The sequence below is a fragment of the Lithobates pipiens genome, unplaced genomic scaffold, assembly GCF_037356315.1.
Source record: "Lithobates pipiens isolate NorthernLeopardFrog02 unplaced genomic scaffold, aLitPip1_a1.2 Scaffold_8, whole genome shotgun sequence".
In the NCBI taxonomy this organism is placed as follows: domain Eukaryota; kingdom Metazoa; phylum Chordata; class Amphibia; order Anura; family Ranidae; genus Lithobates; species Lithobates pipiens.
Window position 1 is genome coordinate 556,342,399 of NW_027507903.1, and position 22,279 is coordinate 556,364,677.

At 39.9% G+C, this 22,279-nt stretch overlaps 2 protein-coding genes across 8 annotated transcripts in view; both read right to left on the reverse strand.

Moving 5' to 3' along the window:
- The window catches only part of LOC143960932 (uncharacterized), a 47,353-nt gene extending 44,094 nt beyond the window's left edge, over positions 1-3,259 (reverse strand). The window contains exon 1 of one of the 2 annotated variants that reach the window (XM_077469963.1): positions 3,041-3,259. In XM_077469963.1, the coding sequence (XP_077326089.1) occupies positions 3,041-3,089 (49 nt within the window). In that variant the 5' untranslated portion in view covers positions 3,090-3,259. The remainder of the gene's footprint in view (positions 1-3,040) is intronic. The other variant, XM_077469965.1, reaches the window with a different exon arrangement.
- A 2,287-nt stretch (positions 3,260-5,546) lies between these two features.
- Positions 5,547-22,279, reverse strand: part of TACC1 (transforming acidic coiled-coil containing protein 1) — a 215,365-nt gene continuing 198,632 nt past the window's right edge. For all 6 annotated transcript variants that reach the window (XM_077469970.1, XM_077469968.1, XM_077469966.1 and 3 more), the window contains 4 exons: positions 19,925-20,085; positions 19,541-19,647; positions 16,465-16,585; positions 5,547-10,734 (listed from right to left, as the gene is read on the reverse strand). In XM_077469970.1, the coding sequence (XP_077326096.1) occupies positions 10,666-10,734; positions 16,465-16,585; positions 19,541-19,647; positions 19,925-20,085 (458 nt within the window). In that variant the 3' untranslated portion in view covers positions 5,547-10,665. The remainder of the gene's footprint in view (positions 10,735-16,464; positions 16,586-19,540; positions 19,648-19,924; positions 20,086-22,279) is intronic.

The window sequence follows — 22,279 nt, forward strand, 5'->3', positions numbered from 1 at the left end:
ATTTCCTCTAATCTATTTTGCTTAAACATTTTCCACTTTTCTCTTCTATTTTTTCTCATTCTGCTTTAATTCTGTCTGTCCGATTCCATTTGTCATCAACTTAGAAACTGTTTTAATAATAATCTGCATCCTTCTTTTCCTTATTGCGAGATAACTTTAAAGCGTATTTCCACCTTTGCAGCCAAATTTGAGAAAACCTACACTGTATGTTGGTTATGTATTCCCAATCACACAGCAGGACTAAAAATATTTAAAAGATATCTTATTTCTTAAAAAAAAAAAAAAAAAAAAAAAGAAGATATATTATTTCTTAGCTTTCTAGGTATTTCTTTGGAGCAGGATTATACACAGAACTTTATAGTCTTCTTGCATTTTCTTCAGAATAACTTGCTGATCGGTATAATATAGGGCAGCCTTTCTCACCCAGGGTTCCTGCAGAGGTTGTCAGGGGTTCCTTGAGCAAGGAGCAGTTTTTGAGTGTCAGGTGAGTAACCACAAACACCATTGATCATCTTCACTATATCTGTAAGAGGGGGATTTTTCCCAGTTACCACAAATAGGAGGAGAATTCTTCCCACTGACCACCACACTAATGTATAGTGAGCTGTATAGATAGTAATTTTTAACAGGTGGGTTCCCTTGGACCAGAAAGGTATTTCAAGATTTCCTCCATTCTAAAAAGTTTGAGTAAAGGCAGCTATAGACGGCTTCAAAATTCAGCCAGTTTAGCAGTGACTGGTCGAATTTCGATCCATCTATAGGCAGGCTGGTTGTACTGAAAGTGCTCCATTGATTGACTTTACAACCAGTCTGTCAGGCTTTTTTTATGTGACGACTGCTGCAGGCTATAGCCAGCAACAGTGATCATTGTATTTTGATGGGGGGGAACCTTCAGCTGTCAAAAACTTTATCGCATCGGGAGGGATTCCTCCATCAACGCCTCCGTTCACACTAAATGCGACTTTGAAATTGTGCAAATTCACTTGAAATCGCAGGATTTCAAACCTACAGGTCAGTGATACTTCAGGTGTGACTTGGCTGACACCTGTGCAGTTTCATGCACAGATGTCTATGCAAGTCACACCTGAAATTAGTGCAATGTATGGTCAGCCTAAATCTGGTAATGCGTTATACAATTTTCTTATTCAATTTCCTTTAGATTTACCTTCAGATATGTAGTGCCTGATTGCATACAAATTGAAAGTGTTTAAGTCTGACCTCATATTATACGGTTTTGGTAAATCTAAAGGAAACTTGTATAATGTATGGCCAGCCTAAAGCCTCGTACACGCGGTACGATTGTTGGCCAACAGAGCATCTGATTTTTGTCAAAAGGGCGTGTGCCAGGATCTTGTCTTGCTTACTAACGGTACACAAATTGTTGGTCGCCAACACGAACATAGTGATGTGCTACAAGGAATTTCAGCTCTGGAGCGCCACCCTTTGGGCCCCTTCTGCTAATTTTGCGTTTGACGAGCATCAATTCCAAGCATGCGCGTTTGTACTTTTGACTCTTGTATGACGGATTTGTGTACTGACCATAAGAAAATCTGACGTCAAATTTACCAGCCTGTCATCCAACATTTGTTGGCCGAAAGCTGGACAATTGTCAAAAGGAGCGTACTAACCGTAAGATTTTATGACAACAGTCTGTCAACAATCAATCTCCTGCCAACAATCATGCCGTGTGTACGAGGTTAAGGCTGATATAGGAACACGTTTTTTAAAAGGGACATTAACATAAAATATACCACTCAAGTCTTGAGATCTTTAACCCCTTCTTTAATTAACCCTGTTAGTACAGACATGTTAATTATGGTTGGTAAACCCCTTCCTTAACATTACATAGAAGGGGAAAGCCAAGTAAGATTTTTATAGAATTGTTTCAGCAAATAAAAAGGCGAGTAGCAATTTTTAAATAGTTTTCAAAGTTTTGCTATGTGAATGGGAACGTGTAACAAATTTAAAAGTAGGTGTAATTCCAATTTGGCTGCAAAAGTGGAAATAAACTTTAAAAGATCACCATATACAGGTCTCTATGTTGCTTGCATATATATTGCTTGAAATCAGACATTTGCAGGTAACGTCTCCTGTGGCTGTAACAATGGAACAAAACCATGGGGATAACATTCGCTGGACTGACAAGCTGATTACGTTGTCAGGTACCACCACGAGTCTCTCCTGGCCATGGACACTTGCTTCATTTTTAGTGGTCTTAGATGAACGTCTGCCTGTATATTGCCACCTGTCTCAAATCATCTATCTCTGCGACCATTAGAAACCTAAATTACTCCTGTATTATGAAGGTTGGTCTTTTTGTAATACACCACTGGCAGCTTCTTACTACTACGCATGAGAAATTGGGCATCATGTACATTTGCATAGACAACCATGTGTAGTTAAAAGGAGAATTTTACTTTCGACAACAGTATAGAAAAAAAAACAAAAAAAAAAAAAAAACACACCTTTTCAATAACCCCAATGAGTTTTGTCGTCCCTTTATTTTTTAAAAGAAGCCTTTTTCTATTGCTGAACAAATGCTGAAGATCCAAATCTCCAGCATGTTGTAAGATTTTTGCTTCCAATTGTTATTGCTTCCAAATGATGTCTGAAATGGTTCCTTTACTTGAGAAATCCACATAGTATGCAGTCAGAATTTATCCAGAGGAATAGTGTTAATGTCTACCAGATTTAAATAATTTATCCACCCAAAATCTGACATTTTTAGTTTGAGTAAATCCTGGTGGGATGGGTAAGCCAAAGTTGCCATAAATCTCTTAGTGACTCCAGCCAGAAGATTTTTGTGGAGGGCTTCCAAAGCCCTTAGGAGTCATTATAGACGTAGGAAAATTAAGACCTCATGGCCTGTAAAAAAAAAAAAAAAACACACACAGGGCAGAGATGTCAAAGTCCCCCCTCCCCAAGAACTCATCAGACCCTTCATCCCACCACTGCTCAATCACAAGAGAACAATTCATTTTGGGGAGTTTATCCCTTAAACATGCACGATACAACAAAACTGCCATGAGATTGCACTTACTGCCCAGCGGTAGAGCGAGGACCAGGCTGAGGAGGAATAGGGCCTTCATGGTGACACCGGTGCCTGCAGCAACCTCTTCTAGGACAGGAGCTGGAAACTAGGCTGCTGGTGTGATTGTCTTGTTATAGGATTAGACATCTGACTGTGACACGATTACAGATGGAGATGAACTTAATACCACCTACAGGTACTAAGAAAAGGGCAGCGCCGCGGCCATCTGCACACTCAGCGAGACAACACATCCAAATAGAAAGTGTCCTTTGATGACAAAGTGTTCCTCTACTGGTGCCAAAGCACAATTCAGCATTTTCTGTGGAATTCTTCACAATGACATAAAAGCTCTCATAGAAATTGGTTAGAAAACACACAAAGAACACAGTGTGGGGCATTGTTCACCTTCTGATTGGTCAGCACACAATCCCAAAAAGAAAAGGTTTGTCTGCAACAAAAGTAATGCAGTGGCTTGCTAGCAGAGGCTAGAAGCGTTTGGCAATCCTGTTTTCTTGATTTTTTTTATTTTTTATTTGCTTGGACTGTAAGGTATTTTATACACTGTTGCAGCACACAGCATTAAAAAACAAAAAAGAAAACTCTACAATTTGACGGTAATTCTATGTAAGAACTGTAAGATTACACCACACACAGAAATCAGACCCCATTCACACCTGAGCATTTTGTAGCTTGTAGTTCAAAGCTCACAAATGCTTAACAAGCCAAAAATAAGTGTATTTAATAACCTTTATTCACATCTGAGTGTCCTCTTGATTGTAGCTTAACACCTGTTGCGCCAAAAAGTACACAAGCTACTTTTCAGGCAGTAGTGAGAATTTTGGGCCCCACAGACTTCAATGAGAATGCCTGAAAAGGCTTGATTTGAGCATTTTTCTAGCCCTTATTAACTGATCTCCTCCCGCCCAGTGATTTCCATTGGGTAAAACAAAAAGGCTGAATCTTAAGGACACATCAAAAATGGCAGTAATAATCTTCTAAAAACACCTGTATAACCTTTCAAATATACTCAAAAAAGCTTATAGAAGAAACAGCCTCAAATTGCATGTCTCCTTGAAAGTCACAGAGAACATGATTTTAAAATGTTAAAACCATACCATGCACTTTACAATCTTCTTACATTTAATTAAAAAAAATAAGCAGGCCATGCATTTTACAATGTGATTGTATAACCTGCTAAGATGTATGGGCTCAAAGAAGATCCAATATGCATACAATTTAGAGGAGGTTGTATGAAAACAGAAAATTGTATACTCACCTTTCTGTAATTTTCCTTTCCTGGTGTATCTTCATGGCAGCATACAAAGGGTTGTGGCTCCGCCCTCATTTATGCTGCCATGATGCGCCAGGAAATAATGAATGGATAGGTTGGAAAATTGTTCATTAGATTCTAACAATATTGTAAAGCTGCTTATAGTCTCTTCTGTTATTTTTATTTTTTTACCCTTTTGATTGTAACTTCAGGTTGGAACACTATCAGGGAGAGGAGAAACCATCATCTATGGTAGGATCAAAAGCAGTGAATATTGTGCATCCTAGCCGTAATCACCAAGAGGCCAGCCATCTGCCCGCCCACACACATACATTGTGGTTCAGAACACTTAGCAAATGTATCAGAGCACACAGGGTGGTACTGTGGATACATGAAGGTGTAAATCTGTGCCACGTTCCAATATATCATGAGAAAAAAACAATAAGGGGTTTATGGACTTTTTAGGTCAGCATTGACAATACAAAATCAATAATATAAAATATATACTTTATTATTTAAAACATAGCTTAAAACCATATTTCACAATAATACTCATAATTATTTTATATGACATACAACAATAACCGCTAACTAAATTTAATTAATTTAGCAAAGATAATTTTGGTAAATGAATTAAATTTAGTTAGCGGTTCTTGTTGTATGTCATATAAAATAATGAGTATTATTGTGAAATATGGTTTTAAGCTACGTTTTAAATTATAAAGTATATATTTTATATTATTGATTTTGTGTTGTCTATGGTGCCTAAAAAGTCCATAAGCCCCTTATTCTTTTTTTCATCTACATTGTGGTTCAGTTCAGATCAGTCTGAAATAATGACAGATGGATCCAGACTGAACACCCGTGTGAAAGGGCCCTGAAAGTGAACCTAGGACCAGGCTATGAACATTCAGGTATTTAACATGTTCTTAGGCCAGCCATACATGGAGAGAAGTTATATCCTGCAACCACGGGTTGTGAAATATAAAAGGTACGGGGGTAAAGCTCTGCTTTCAGCTGCAGCTTTCTGACACCTGTCTGTTCAAGTCCCTAGCTGTCCACCGGACATTCACCGGACCGTGTTGGCAGTATCCAAGAATTTCCTTGTATGCTATTAAAGATAAGAGTGTTCAATTAAAAGGGCAGCCAAGTACATCTCAAAATTGACAAGAAATCTCCATTTGAACCCCATTTATATAGAAGCAAGAATCCAAATGCAAATAAAGACAAAACGCACACTTCAGCCAGATTTGAGACGCCATTTATACATATTGAACAAACAAGGAAAATATATATATATACTTTCATATATTAGTTAACATCTTGTTTGATCTTGCTTGTGTGAGAATAATCAAGTATTTGCTGAAACATATAAAAAAAAGTCTGCTGTATAGAAAATATACCGTGGTTAAATACAGTATATATGCTTATGAAGCCAGGTTTTATTTATTTATTTTTTTCCTAAGAAGCTAGGACTCGGCTCCGCAAAAGGCAAAGGTTATTTGGCTTCCATCTACCTGGAAAAATATATCCTTTATAATAGATTTCATTTTTGCATTCGACAGTAGCAGCAGAAAAATGATGTGCCTAAAAAAGGCCACAGTCGTTTTTTCTGAATAAGGCCATTAGAACTCTTCCATTGTTAGTAGGTTTGGCTAGGGGGCAAAGAAGCATTAATACCGTACAAATTGGTTATGGCAAACTTCTACTCGCTAGGCTACAACTAAGCAACTCCAGCTTTTTTTTAGTGAATATAGAATTTATTACCTATTAAAATCTGCAAGAATTCACTGTGCTCTGTGGTGAAATGCTGAGATACAAGTAGTGAATACTCAGCCGGACACATTCATTAGTGCTATAATATGGGGCAATGTACTGAGAGATATAAAGCTGAACTCCGGCATCATCTAATAGATTGACATGTACCCTTTCCCCAAACTGATAGAGGTTTTAAATGTCCATTTTTCCCAGGGGATGGATATTACCTCAATCCAAGGTTCCTCATCTTCTCTCCACAGCCTACTACATCACCACATAGATTGGAGGTACAATGGTGGCTCATAACCAGAAGCAACAAGGAGTAGAGGTGAGCTCGGGAATGTTTAGATCCTAATTTGAACCCAGGTGAGTGAACCCATCAGGAAGTTGTCACTGTACTGGTCCAATCATAAGTAGCTGAGGCATGCCCATGCCCCTTGCATACAAGCAGCTGTGGGGTGTGGATGATTGGCTCAGTAGAGTTTCCTGGTGGGCTCACTCATCTGGCTTTGGACTAGGATCTGAACATGCCCATGCTCATCCCTAGCAGGGAAGAAGAGCATGGGCCCTTGGTTATGGTAATACTCCATTTTAAATCACCCACTAGATGTAAAAAATAAAAAATAAAATGCATTAAATCCTCCATGAGCTGGGGTGCGAGTAAAATTATAATATTTCAGGTAATGCTTTGAGTTAGGCTTCAACCACTTGTTGGTAGTCACCTCATTATGCTTGAGATATACATGAGATTTTTTAGTAGCTCAACAGTGCTAGTAAAATAATGGCCAAATGCAATTACTTGCTAGTAACAGTAACTAATCACTAAACAGATGGAACAAATAGCTCACTATGGAGTAAGCCACACACAAGTAGAATGCATTAAGCAGTTAATCTTGCACGATTGCACAATGCTCCCAGTCATTTGCAATTGTTCGCTACAAGATGCCACTACATGCACCATGCTATCGTTATACAGAGCTATTTGTTTCAGCTGTTTAGTGTGCAATCACTACTTCTAGAGATTTTCTATTAGCAAGATGGAGCTATTTAAACACTCCTGTGTAACTCTAGCCTAAAGCCTAGTACACACTACTATTTTTTTTTTTTTCATTCAACACACAAAACTGACAGCTCAGTAGAAGCCACTGTAATAACTATCAGACGTTAGTACAGCGATCTCCCTTGCTTGCTATTTTGTTCCAACAGGGGGACTCACCTCCTCCCCCATGGGTGGAAGGAAAAAAAATGCTTGATTCCCCCATAAACAAAGTCAGTATTGATGGTGGAATCCTCCCTGCAGTGCTATTTTATTCTGCCAGGGGGGAACCTTTTCTGCCAGCAGAACACAATCATTAGTGTTGCTGGCTATAGCCAGAGGCCGTTTGGGGAAAAAACAGACAGGCTGGTTGTACACAAGTCGACTGATAGACTTACTTGTGTACAACCAAGGTACCAATACATAATTCGACAAATTCAGACGGCCCCTGCTAAACCACCTGAATTTTTGTATTAATGTATGGCTAGCTTAATAAAGTGAATGACAGCAAGTGATTAAATCTTTCAATAGCAATAGATTAAAAATGACCCATGAAGCTCCAGTCTTAGATGGGACAATGGGACAATGAAAAGGTTAGTTTATCACACTGAATACAGTGTAAACTAAAGGTAATAAACACCATCTGCAAAGTTTATTCTATAAATGTGCCTAGATTATACAAAAAAAAAAAAAAAAAAACTTTCAAATCAGCAGCAGTGGTGCACCCTTGGTTGGCTGTGTAAACCAAGATAAAAGAGCAGCACGTGAAATAGTCCTTGGGTTGGATGAATTGCCTATCTTGTTAAAGTCATATGGCTTTCTTAGAGGTGGCTTACAGAGCAAATTTATTACAAAGCGATCCACACCAAAATATGGATTACATGTCTTGCTAATTTGGTATGCAACTATTCAGAGAGAATCCTTCCTTGTCAGGGCTGGAGACTGTTGGTGCTGGATACTGGCTAGTACACAGCTGTGAAGACTCCTATACAGCGATTTTGATGCCCCAGAATTAGTGCTCCTCCCAGGGGTTAGATAATGCCAGCTTCCAGCACAGCACAAGAGTCTCAGGTGAGCCAGGTAAGGAACATCTAACAGGTTCATTTCATGACAGGGGAAGAGTACAGGAAAAGTTGACTTGTCTTGACAGCTACATGATCCAGGAGTTTTCTTCCTTATCACTCTACCGCTCAGTGAGTCTTCGACCAGGAAGATGCATGTGCATAACAGGTGCTCCAACGTCTTATCTTCCCATTTTATTTCTAGGTCAGTAACTCACCAGGTAGTGGGGAAAGGAGAAGGATGACAGTCCCAGGGCATGCACCTACAAAAACAAACCAACTCCTGTATTTGTCACCTGATGGGCTCCTTTTGAATAGTGTATCTTTGGGCAAAAAAAGAAAAAAATATCAGCATATCTCTGAAAAACATATTTACCCATGTTTTGTCTCCTTAAAAATACTTCAAGTGCATAAAAATACTTGTTGATCTTGCCAATCCAGTGAGCTGTACTGAAATCCTAATCGGTGGTGTCAGCCCTGCCTGTCTTTTCTCTTGCTGGACACCTCTCAATTCCCATAACATAAGGGAAGGCGTTTTGTAGTCCAGCTGGGGAAAATGGGCAGGGCTGACAAAACCAATTGGGGATTCAATGCAGCAGAGACAGAGTTGTCGACTTACACAGGATGCTGGGGAGCTCACTTTCTTTATGGCACATCAACAGATATTTACTGTTCCTGAAGCATTTGTAAAGGGATAAAACATGGGGAAATGTACATTTATTTTAGAGATGTACTGCACTTTTTTTTTTGGGCTCAGGAATTTGGGTTCAAAGTTATATTGGTAAATTTGGCACATTGAGACATGTTTTAGGCAAATATTTTGTTGTCAAATGCAGGTAAGTGTAGATACATGGCTACTAACCATATCGGGACTTTAGTGAAATGTACTGTCTGTACTCTAGTGGAGTCTTAGCAACACAATAATATAAAAATAGAATAAATATTATTTACTGCCTTTTTTTTATCTCATTGCACTTTTGTACAAGATCAACATGTTCCGAAGATCTGGAGCTGTACTTAAATATGCTGTTAGTTTATAGCACTGCTATTGTGCCCAAGAACCTTCCTAAAACTGGCCACACCAAGGTTGGCTCATATCTTTTTACACCTGCTACTGATCTATGGTCTATTTAGTGATGGCGAACCTTGGCACCCCAGATGTTTTGGAAGCACATTTGCCACGATGCTCAACTACACTGCAGAGTGCATGAGCATTATATGAAAGTTTCATGTAGTTCCAACACATCTGAGGTGCCAAGGTTAGCCATCACTGATCTATATGGTCTTCTTAAGGATAAACACAGGGCAGACTAACCCCCTACTCCATCTAACTTAGGCAACCTAAGCTGGTATGCATAGATGATATTCTAGGTGTTGTAGTAACACAGATCGAAAGCCTGCACATCCATTGCAATCATACTAAGGTTTTGCTTTAAAGGGACTTCCTTTGAAACAGATGACAGCTAGGTTTGCTTAAGAGCAAAATGCAGCATTTAGAAACTATTTGGTTTAATAAGGGGCAGTTAAAAAGTTGACCTATACCAAATGATTTAACTTTACTGTAGCCAAATCAGTGAGAAATTATTTGTAAATTAGTTGCTTGTGTTACTGCACTTTGCCCATCTCAGTTTCAAAGTTTATTACTTTACACGCCTTTAAAAACTGTGCCACCACACTCCAACTGCACTCAGCTGTCTATTGGACCAGCCAATATTATATGCTTATTATTATGACAGGACACATGCAAATCCATCCAAATCCTCTTATAAGATCCTCTGATGAGGCAGGTTGGCATCATATAAAAAGACAAATGTGTACAACAACGGCTGTGTCTCACAGTTATCCCTCAATGAGCATACTATAGATTGTCAGACATAAGTAATAGGTTCTTCCCTTCAACACAACATATGTAGGCTCTTCTTGAGACCTATGGGAGCTGCTAGATCCAGCCTTCTAGTTTCCCATCAGCCATGCAAATAGCTTTTACTGTGCAACAAATCCTATTTCTCATTAACACATTTTACTTTGGTTAATTCTACTTCTGCTGCTTAGCGGGCTTAATTCCTGTCCATCATCCTCTTAGATTAGGTACTTCTGTAGCACTATAGAAGGTAAATCTATAGTAAGGACTGCTAAAGGACTCGGTGGACTGTAAACTGAGCTTGCAGGTTAAATTAACGGGAAGCACAATATGAGCACCAACTACATTTATAAAGAATGTACTATGCAGAAAGATCACATGACCAGGCTGGTGACATATATACAGGGAAGGGAGCTTTCACTGGCCCTGCTGCCCATGGGGAATCCACTTATCTGATGTTATAAAAAGGGAAGGTCCACTATTAATAGGTCAGAAACCATACACAGTGTGCTCTTAATATCTCGAAATGGAGAAGTATACTTCAAGTTGCTCTGGGTTTTTTTTTTTTACTTCCATGACACATGCTGATTGGCTGATGGGTAGAAAGGGTGGGGGAATGTCATACTGGAGTAGTGAGAAAGACATTGTTCAGTCATTCTTCCCCATCTTTGCAATCAGCTCATCACAGATCTTAGTCAGTTCTTCTATTTCCTGGTTCTGAAAAACAAATATTAATATGAATAAATTAAATTTTAAATCAGCTTCTGACACATAGGAAGGTTTTAAATAATAGCAACTATACTATTTGTGTAGAGAAAAAAATTAAAATGCAGAGAGTAATTTTATAGTAGTTTTTGGTTGTTTATTTACGGTCTGTCCTCATGTTGTAAAGTGCTGTGCAAACTGTTGGCGCTATATAAATCCTGTATAATAATAATAATAATTATCATATAAGCAATAAAGACAGAAAAGAGCAAGCAGCTCTTCAACTTATAACTAGTATGGGAGATGATAATAAGAAAAAACCTCCAATTGGGTAAATAAACTAAAAAGGTAGAGGGTACCATCATTCAAATGACAATGATAGATAATAGAGTGCAAGGAGACGACCCCCAAAGAGATCTCAAAAGCGGGGAAGGGAAAAAATTATGGACTGAACAGATAAAGCATAAACATAAAACAAAGATTTTTATTGGCACATAATTTAAAATACAATAAAGTATCCAGATAAAAAAAAAAAAAAACTTTGATAGTCACATTTTTTGTAGGTACAAATATATTGGACATTACACCACAATCATAAATGCTTATATATAAATAGAGAAAAAATTTGTTGGTGGGAATGAAGTACGTGTACGCACTTTCCATTGAAGGCCCATTGGAGATCAAGGCTAATCAGCAGTGTCACCAAAATTTTCTTGTGGGGGACATTGGGAACTGGATAGGTGGTAACTGTATCAGAATTAATTAGCCACTGCCTTTTGCTTCCTATGCGCCCCAGCTGTATATTTATGAGGGTACCCATACCCTATTGCAGCCTCAGAGTGGGTAAACTTTGCCCCTTTTTCTCCCCCCTGGCTATACACATCAATTTCTGGCCAAACAGGTTAGTTGTACACATTCGAGGCAATTTTATGATAGGCGACCTTTGTGTGCCAGTGCAAAATTCTGTACAACCTTTCCTTTCTCTTGTAGTGGCTAATTAATCCAAATGCAGTTACCACCTATCCAGTCCCCAATGTCCACCACAGGAAAATTTTGGTGACGCTATGGATTAGCCTTGATCTCCAATGGGCCTTCAATGAAAAGTGCTTGTACACAATTCATTCCCCCAACTAATTGTTTTTCTCTGTTTATATATAACCATTTATGATTGGTGCTTAACATACCAATTTTATTATCTTGTATAAAGACTTTGTTTTGTGCTACTCCTGAAGAAGCAGCTTAGAGCTGCGAAACATGTAGAGGATGGCCTTGCACTGAGGAAATTTGAAACTCCTACTAGCCACCATGGAGTGTATTTAAGTACCGGTGTAATGTCCAATATTTGTACACAAAAAACCTTTATAGTTGCATTTTTTGCATGTGGATACTGCTTTGTATTTTAAATTATGTACTAATAAAAGTCTTTAGGTTTTATCTTTATGCTTACTCTGTTCAGAGTACCGAGATAGTCCATTATTTTCCCATTTTCCCTTCCATACTTTGGAGACCCCCTTTGGGGGACGTCTCCTTGCAATCTATTATCTAGTATGGGAGATGCACATAGAAGGGATAGTTTACAGTAAGGTTTCTTAACCCTTATAAGTCAAGGCACCCTTTAGGAATGTACACAATCATGGGGATTCATTCACAGCAGGAGGTGCGTCTGAGTACGTGTGCTTTTTTGCATGTTGTGTTTTAATGGGCTGCACGCAAAAAAGGTGCTGTCACAACTTTCTCATTTTTAGCAGGTGCGAGCATGCGCACATTTACTAGATGCATGGGGGTGCCGCTAAGGATTATTGGCACCCCTGCGCATCTGCAAAAAGCAGCGCATTTTGCACACATTACCGCACTATAGCAGGTGTGAACGAATCTCCTAGAATGTACTTTGTGAGGCAGAGTTCAGTAGTCTGTAGGTTGTGAATCCTCTACCCCAAAACACTTCCCCTGCTAGCACAAATATAAACCGCCTCCCCCCAAAATCTCCTCTCCTGTTCCTCCTCCCCCTCCAAATGCTCCCTCAGAGCAAAATTTCGTCCCCATGTTCACTACAGGAGGAGGAGAGAACCAGGAGGAGGTGGGAGCTGTGCTCTCTATCTCCAGCAGTCTGGGGAGGAGATAGGGGACAGAAATAAACCCTGGAAACTCTGATCTGTGAACGCTCTGTGTTAAAGCAGACATTTAATAATTTTTTCAACATTCCATCTATTAAATATTCTGCCCTAGTTGTTTTAACTTTGGATAGTAAAACATTTTTTTTCTGCCAGTAAATACCTTATACAGCCCACTCCCTGTTTCTCTGGTAAAAAGCCTAGGCTTAAGACATAGATACAATTAAATGCTCACGGGGTACTTTAACAAAGGGTGACACTAGGAAAGTACCAATAATAGGGTGCCAACGTCCCGATGTTAGCTAAATTAAAAAATGATAAGTCTGGAAGGAGTGGACTTTATAGGCACCCAAATAAAAAAAACTAATAAAATGTTTTTCTTATTTTATTAAAAGTAAATATAGACAAAAAAGTTGAAGTACAGTTGTTATAGTAGCATATAAGATACAGTTAGTTAATTATATACCCTATACATATAGACATTGGCATCACAAATTAACAAAATTCATAATCATAAATCAGGAACAGTCCCTAGAGCACTGCCTGATGAGAGTATCTGATGAATTGTGTGTTCGAGTCTACATCCGGGTATATCAAAGATTTCAGTTCAGAGGCTCGACATGTTGCGCGTGAATCACGCTTCCTCAGGAGCAGCAATTTTCTAATAAACAAATGAGAGACACATTCAGTACCTTGTTTTTTTTTTCTAACAAGGTACAGAATGTATTTTATAATATACTAATTATAATATGACTCTTAATGTGATTAATATTTCCCCTTCTTGTCATTTTTGACATGTTTGTATCTTTACAATGTTTGTTCTGATTTTTTAACCCCCTTTTTTTGTATATTATATGTTTTATGTGTATTCCATTGTAATGCTGCCTTGTTCCCTCAGGGGTGCGCACATTCACGCTGGTTTCCTTTTTGGTTGTGTGCATTGAGAATTGCAGGCATTTGGTTGCCATGGTGCCGCCGTACAGCCCCACACATCTGTTCGTTCAGCGTGATCGGATGTGTGGGGATTGACGGTTAGAGTTCGGATGGGTAGACATTGTTGCTCCCCTCCAGGCTCCCGTCCCTGCCATGCGCACTTGCCCCCTGTTTAGCCGTTACCACGGCGACGGTTCGGCGTCTGCGCAATGGCCTTCGTTGGGACCGAAGGTGCGTGGCGCGCTTTAGCGACGCACACTCCGGTAGGGACATATTTATTCAGCTTCGGCATCCTAAACATCGCAATTGTCTCTATCCGAACGGTGATGATTTGACGCTGAGCGGTGATACGTTCGCCTTATTGATAAGGTACTTTGGTTTACTTTTCTCGGGTCCTTGATTGCAATAATATACATTGCTCAGTTTGGTGTAAATTGACTACTAAGCCTTTTGTTATCCCTGTGTTATATATTTTTCTCTTCTATAGGCACTATAATATTGGATGGGTTTTCTATTACCCCTACCTCTGCCTATAAGGAATTGATGGGATCATCTGCCTGCCTCTATAGTCACTTTTATAATGAAAAGTTTTTTGAAGCATAACCCGCTTGTTTTTTGAGGCTATAGTAGTATATCACATACTTTTACGCTGAGAGTCCTGTGCAATGGCTCAGGCTGCGTGGCTTCTATTATGTACTTTTAGCCTACTACCATTATGGGAAGTACGACTTTTGGTCTTTTTAGTCATCCGTTTAACACCAATATTTACTAACTGATCAATGTTTTGCTAGAGGGATGCCCTCCCTCCTTGTGAGTTTCCATTTGATTCGTTAAACACTTTAATATAGTACTAGTTTCTAATATGTTCCCACTTGGTAGCTTTGCTGCTGCCTCTATGCTATGTTAGGTGTGCGCCCCTGGTTACACAAAAAATTATGTTTCTTTATTCTTTTTATGATTGTTAATGTCTTTATCACTGTATATGTATATTATTTAGTGTCTCTTATTTATTAGAAAATTGCTGCTCCTGAGGAAGCGTGATTCACGCGCAACATTTCGAGCCTCTGAAATGAAATCTTTGATATACCCGGATGTAGACTCGAACAAACAATTCATCAGATACTCTCATCAGGCAGTGCTCTAGGGACTGTTCCTGATTTATGATTATGAATTTTGTTAATTTGTGATGCCAATGTCTATATGTATAGGGTATATAATTAACTAACTGTATCTTATATGCTACTATAACAACTGTACTTCAACTTTTTTGTCTATATTTACTTTTAATAAAATAAGAAAAAACATTTTATTAGGTTTTTTATTTGGGTGCCTATAAAGTCCACTCCTTCTAGACTTATTTTTTAATTTAGGCTTAAGACATGCACAGCTCTCTCTCTCACTATTGGGAGAGTTTGCTAGGAAGGGAGAGGGGATGAATCATAAGAGGGTCAATGAAAACTGCAGAGCTGGAGGTGTGCCTCTGTCTGAACAGCAGCTTTAGCTGCCCCCACAGTTAAAATGAATGCAGCCAGACTCAGTGGAGGAAGATTTCTGCAGCATATTTGGCAAGTACAGAATCAAAGTATATATGAAACAATATGCACAGTGGTTGGAGGGAAGCTTCAGAATGGCAAATATGTTTTTATTACAATATATGTGAGCAGACTGCAGTTCCTCTTTAACTCCTATATACAGACAGGAGGGAGAGAACATAGCCTACACTTCCAGAGTTCTCCTCCTCTCTATTGCCATCTGTACTCCTGTTGTCAACCCAGAAGGCTGAGTGGGCCGACTACCTGTCCTTAGCAACCAATGTCATCATCGGTTTGTAGAATGCAGCTGAGTGTCCCACAAAAGACTCCGGACTACCGACAGGAGTACAGATAGCAGCAGATAGGAGGAGAGAGCCCTAAGGACTGTAATCTCTCCCTTATCTGTAATCAGGAGTTAACATAGTATGTTTTTGTCCATATGCCGCGTCACTCCTGAGGGCTCTTTGTAGCACTCCAGTTGAGAAACGGTGGTCTACAGCATGTATCAAGCTAATACTACCCAGACATAAATACTTGCATAAATACATCGATTTCTCTCATTCAGCCAGCTAAATAATGTGGGTGGATGCATCTCATTTGCTGGCTTTTGTTTTCAGGCAGCCGTGACAATGCAGCTGCATGAATACCTGAACAGTGACTGCGCCTTTGTCAAGCTGGGTCAAATTGGTTAATGCCAATAGAGCCACATGAAATCTGCACTATTGTTCATCAAATCCATATTTTCAGTAAAAAAGAAATTGAATACCCAGTTGTTTCGTAAAATATCAAAAAACTTTTTATTGAGTAAATAGATATCAAATATGTTAAGCCTCAAAACTATTTGTGCCTGTGAGTCAGCAAGAATCTGATGAAATTTAAGTAGTATTTAGCCAGCATATTTCTCCAGAGTCCACAGCGTTTCCCCTTACATTAGAGTCCCCCTTTACATCAGAGTTCCCAGAACCCCCTTTACATCAGAGTTCCCCTTTATAGTACATCAGAGCAAGCAGGGTTTCCCTTTATGGTACTCGGGGAACTTGGCAAACCCTGGTGTAACCCAGACAGTCCGCCGGTTGGGTGAATTTGAAATCAACTGGAAGGAGAAGGGGTGGAGAGGAGGCCTGCCATGTGAGACATCTTGACATGTGAGATCTGAAAGCACCCACCTTTTGCTGCAGTGCTCTTTCCAGGGACTCCACTTTCATCTGCTCCTTTCTCAGACTGGCTGACAGCGCTGCACCCTCTGAACTGGCCTTGCTCCGCACCTGGGCAATTTCCTCATTGGCTCTGCGACAATAAAATAATATGAAATGCATCGGAGTCTTTTTGGTAAAGACGCTTCATTGTGTTCTATGCTCTTTCCTTGAAACAGTTATGTACAAAGTAGGAGGATGGAAGCTTCTCCAAGCAAACCACATAAAGCAAAGACTCGGAAATCAGATGTGGCTCCTATTGCCACTTACGCCTGGTTCACATTAGTGCAATTTCAGATACAATTTAAGTCACACAGAATCGCATGACAAGGGAAAAATCACATTGTTTTCAATGGGGCCTGTTCATATTAATGTAACTTTGTGCAGTGCATTTTTGGAAAAGGTTCCTGTACTACTTTTGTGCAATTTGCCCCCCTATAGAATATGCAAACCACAGTCGAAACACAACCGAGACCCATCAGGAGGTGCACTACAACTAACTCTGAAATTTGGATCAAAACCCCATCACAGTAGTGTGAACCTTGCCTTAATGTTTCTTTCTCAGTTACAAAGCACTCCCTGTGATGACACTGCGGCTGCATTGGCGCAAACACGGCTGCACCATCACAGGCTGTGCTTTGCGACTGGGAAAATTTACACAAAAGACAAGACACAGGAACTGGCGTCAATCACAATTGCAGCACTGGTGGTTGTTGTGGTCAGCTGTACTAACACATAAAACTATTAGGCAATTGATTATATGTCGAGCCTCAAAATTATTTGCACATGTGAGTCAGCAAGAATCAGCCAAAATTTAAGCAGTGTTAGTCAGCATATTTCTACACCACAAACCATCGTGATAAAATCTGTTGTCTAAGTTGCATATTTTTACGTACAGACACAAAAAGGCATACAACAATATTGGTCCCTCTTAACCAATTGAGTTCCGGAAGGTTTTACCCCCTTCATGACCAGGCCATTTTTTTGCCATTTAGTACTGTGCTACGTTAACTGGTAATTGCGTGATCATGCAACACTGTACCCAAACAAAATGTATATCATTTTTTTACCACACAACTAGAGCTTTCTTTTGGTGGGTTTTTTATTTTTATTATACAAGCGAAAAAAGACCAAAAATTTTGAAACGAAAACAAAATTTGGTTTATTGCTATAACACATATCCAATAACCCCAAAAAAAAAAAAAAAAAAAAAAAAAAAAAAAATTCTTCTTAAAATTTAGCTGCTGGCTTTTAATATTAGGACACTTACCTGTCCAGAAATCCAAAGTTGTCCTCACCCGAGCCAATTTTTTAATTGGCTATGGGGTGCCGCCACCACCATCTCCACTAAGGGAAACTGGCAGTGAAGCCTTGCAGCTTCACAGCCAGTTCTCTACTGCGCATGCGCGATTCACGCTGCGCTCTGAATGTGCTGGCTGCGGGGGAAGGAGGAGGGGGGCCATGGCAAACTGAGTCAGGTGTCGGCAGGGTGGTGCATGCCATAAACCCAGAAAAACAGGCAGCAACATACAGGTATGCCGCATTGCCTGTATGGGCCCGCCCGTCCGCAGTACCTTGCGGGTGGGCAGTCCACAAGTGGTGAAATGGTCCTACTCTAGAAGAGTAACAACACTGGGACATGTGTAAAAGTAATTGAGAGGAAACCTGGCCATACAATATACCAAGAATCGGCCGAACCCATTTAATCATTCAGTGGACCATAAATGAATTTTTATTTTTATTTTTTTGTTTTACATACAGTGGGGAATGGAAAGTATTCAGAACCCCTTAAATTTTTCACTCTGTTATATTGCAGCCATTTGCTAAAATCAATTAAGTTCATTTTTTTTTCCTCAATGTACACACAGCACCACTGTGCTCTTAGGAATCTTAAGTGCAGCAGACATTTTTTTGTAACCTTGGCCAGATCTGTGCCTTGCAACAATTCTGTCTCTGAGCTCTTCAGGCAGTTCTTTTGACCTCATGATTCTTATTTGCTCTGACATGCACTGTGAGCTGTAAGGTCTTATATATAGACAGGTGTGTGACTTTCCTAATCAAGTCCAATCAGTATAAATCAAACACAGATGGAAATGAAGGTGTAGAACCATCTCAAGGATGATCAGAATAAATGGACAGCACCTGAGTTAAATATATGAGTGTCACAGCAAAGGGTCTGAATACTTAGGACCATGTAATATTTCAGTTTTTCTTTTTTAATAAATCTGCAAAAATGACAACAATTCTGTGTTTTTCTGTCAATATGGGGTGCTGTGTGTACATTAATGAACTTAAATGATTTGAGCAAATGGCTGCAATATAACAAAGAGTGAAAAATTGAAGGGGGTCTGAATACTTTCCGTCCCCACTGTATACTTAGTGCAAACAGTTCGGATTGGGAAATACATTAACTTTTCAAATTGTTCGTTCGGCAGAAAGTTTCCAAACCTTCCCTTCGTTTTTTTAGCTAAAAAAACTTTCCAACTATTTTTGCTTTTGTGCCCATTAACTGACTGAAAAACGAATGACTGATTTGCGGGCGATTTTTCGTAGTGTATGGCCAGTCCTCATTTAGGCCTTGTTCACACAGGCTTCAGATTGTATAGGAGCAGAAGCTTCTCTAAAACCTTCAGCAAGTTTCAAGCAGTTTTGTTGAAGTTTTTAAAATTGAATTAAAATCCCATCACAGTAGTGTGAAGTGAACCCAGCCCTAATGTTGCCTTCTCACTCACAAAGCACCCCCTGTGATGACACTGCGGCTGCAATGACACACACACACACACACACACACACGGCTGCTCCATCACAGGCTGTGCTTTGTGAGTGGAAAACACAAGGGGGCAGAGACAAGACACGGGCACTGGTGGTATTGGTGAGGTCAGAAGCTGTACTAACATACAAAACGATTACGCAATTATGTTAATTAAAGTAAAGAAAAATAAAAAATGTGGTGCTCAGAATTCAGCTTTGATAAAATATTGCAGGTTTACTACCAGACTGTACTTAATTGTCAAATCCTGCACTGATCAGACTGGTCATTAGTTCTTACTTGTTAAGCTTTTCTTCCGCATGCATTTTCAGGGCCTGGTACCTCTGCTCCTCCTGCTTCACCCGGGCTAAATATTCCTGTGCACATTTCTTCAAAGCCTCTTCATTCTGGAACGACCAAAAGAAATGGTCAACACAGCAATCAGGTTGAAGCTTCAACCAGCTAGGGCAGTGGTTCTCAACTCCTGTCCTCAGGACCCACTAACAGGCCAGGCTTGGGAGATACCTGAAATACATCACAGGTGATATCATTTGCTGCTCAGTGATTGCATAATCTTAATCTGCATCTCCCCAGGGTAATACTTCAAATCTGGCCTGTTAGTGGGTCCTGAGGACAGGAGTTGAGAACCATGAGCTAGGGTCTAGTATTATCCGGGCATTATACCTTTTTGAAACCTTCTAGGACACCTTTCAGATTCTCATATCTTCTGAAAAGGTCAGATAGAGATCTCTCCACAGAGTTGAGATCGGCCAGGGCTTGTTCCTTCTCTTGAGTCACCTGTTGTAGACTCTTCTGAGCGTTCACATTGCTCCTCTGCTCATCCTCTGTTACAGAAGCAATGGAGCTTAGTTAGCAACATTTATACAACAAAATTAGTACAAAAGCTGCACTCTAAAAAGATATTGGAAGGTATTTGAACAGGCAGAATGGTGGCTATACATGGAACAATATGATCATTCGATATAATGATGACTTCCATGAACTACTAGAAGACACTGACTGCACCAAGCAACTATTTTATTATAATAATTAGAAGCAAGCATACCTGACAAAAAGGGACTGAATGCCTAAAGAGGTGCTCCAGGCTCCTTCAGAAAAACATAAAAGTCAGCAGCTACAAATACTGTAGCTGCTGGCTTTTAATATTAGGACACTTACCTGTCCAGAAATCCAGAGTTTTCCTCACCCAAGCTGATTTTTAATCAGCTATGGGGTGCTGCCACCACCATCTCCACTAAGGGAAACTGGCAGTGAAGCCTTGCAGCTTCTCAAGCAATTCTCTACTGCACATGCGCGCTCTGAATAGGCCAGGTTTCGGGGGAAGGAGGAGGAGGGCCACGGTGATCTGAGCCGGAAGTGGGAGTGGGTACCTGTCAAAACCAAATAACCAAAAGGTGCCAAATGTGGCAACGGAGGATGGGGGAGGCAGACAAGCGGAGCTTCCTTTTTGGGTGGAGCTCCGCTTTAAAGTAGTTATAAACCTCAGAAGTTAAATATGAACAAAGCATATCCTTCTATAGCGTGTACTTGTCTCAATCCAGAGTATTAAGTGTCATTTTTGTCTGCTGCTTTGTTCATCTATCAGAATTAATCACTTCTGACGAGTGACGGGGAGGAATTGCCAGCCTCAGCTCTGCTCCTGTGTGTTGGGTTGTGTTGGGGGGGGGGGGGGGGGTGTCGTGACCCTTCCCTCCAATCAGCTATCAGAGCTCACCTAAATGAAGTCTGCAAAGTGTAACTTCCGCTCTACACCCCCTGCTTTTCAGGGCTGAGAAAAGCTGTATACATTCTTGGACTTTAAACAACTATATAGAGGAGAGATAACTGCAGATCAACAGGTACAATTTACTAAGAGGGTTTGTTTCATCTCTGTGTATCACCCAAGAACAGTCACTTTACTGGGTATATGTGAGGGTTTCCAAACACTTTCTGCTGTTTAAACCACTAGACACCAACATGTTTTCCAAAAAATGGAAGTCTGCTGGAAAACAAATGCTTCTAATGCTCCGTACACACGACCGGTTTTCACGTCGGAATAAACTCAGCTTTTCCGATGGAATTCCGCTGAAACTTGCATACACACGATCACACCAAAGTCCGACCGTCAAGAACGTGGTGATGTACAAGTATGACGGGACCAGAAAAAGGAAGTTCAATAGCCAGTATCCAATAGCTTCCGTCTCGTACTTTCTTCAGAGCATGCGTTGTTTTTGGTCCGTCGGAACAACATACAGACGAGCGGTTTTCCCAATAGGAATTGGTTCCATTGGAAATATTTACAACATGTTCCGTTTTCTAGGTCCGTCAGAATTTGCGATGTAAAAAGTCCAATGGTGTATACACACGATCAGAATATATGATGAAAACCTCCAGTCTCACTTTTCTGTCGGATTCCGCTCGTGTGTATGCGGCATAGGAGTAGTGGTCTCTTGTATCCACTACAATGCAACTATTGGTTGCTGTAGACCTCCACACTGTGTCCTATAGACACATGGAAGTCGGCGCTATAGGTGCCAATCCTGGAAGTGTCACTTTCCAAGTGGATTCCTCTTGAGCTGTGGGAAAGCGTTTGCAGCTATGCCTATTTTTTTTTTTTTATATAACTAGCAAAACTGTACTTATTCTGGAATGGGAAAAGATGGGAATATTAAAAAAAAAGTTTTAATACATGCAAGAAGGGAGTGCAGAATTCTCAGTTCGTTTGACACCCTGACAAATGTCTTTGGAAAGTACTTTGAAATTTTTGTTTGCTTTTAACATTAGATTTTGCAATGAATGAACTTTCCAGTATAAAAACCCACATACAGGAAATTCATTAGTTCATGAAAAATTGTACACCCTACTCCTTTGAATTTTTCCCGTCACGGTGGTCAAAAATGAACATTTTACCCTACTAATGATTAAAAAACCAAATGAATGTTCTTATCATTAGAGTGAAATTCTACTAGTGTACGGCCAGCTTTAGATGGAGAAAAGTATGTGTTGGAGGGGGGACAGAGAGGAAAGATCAATGCATGT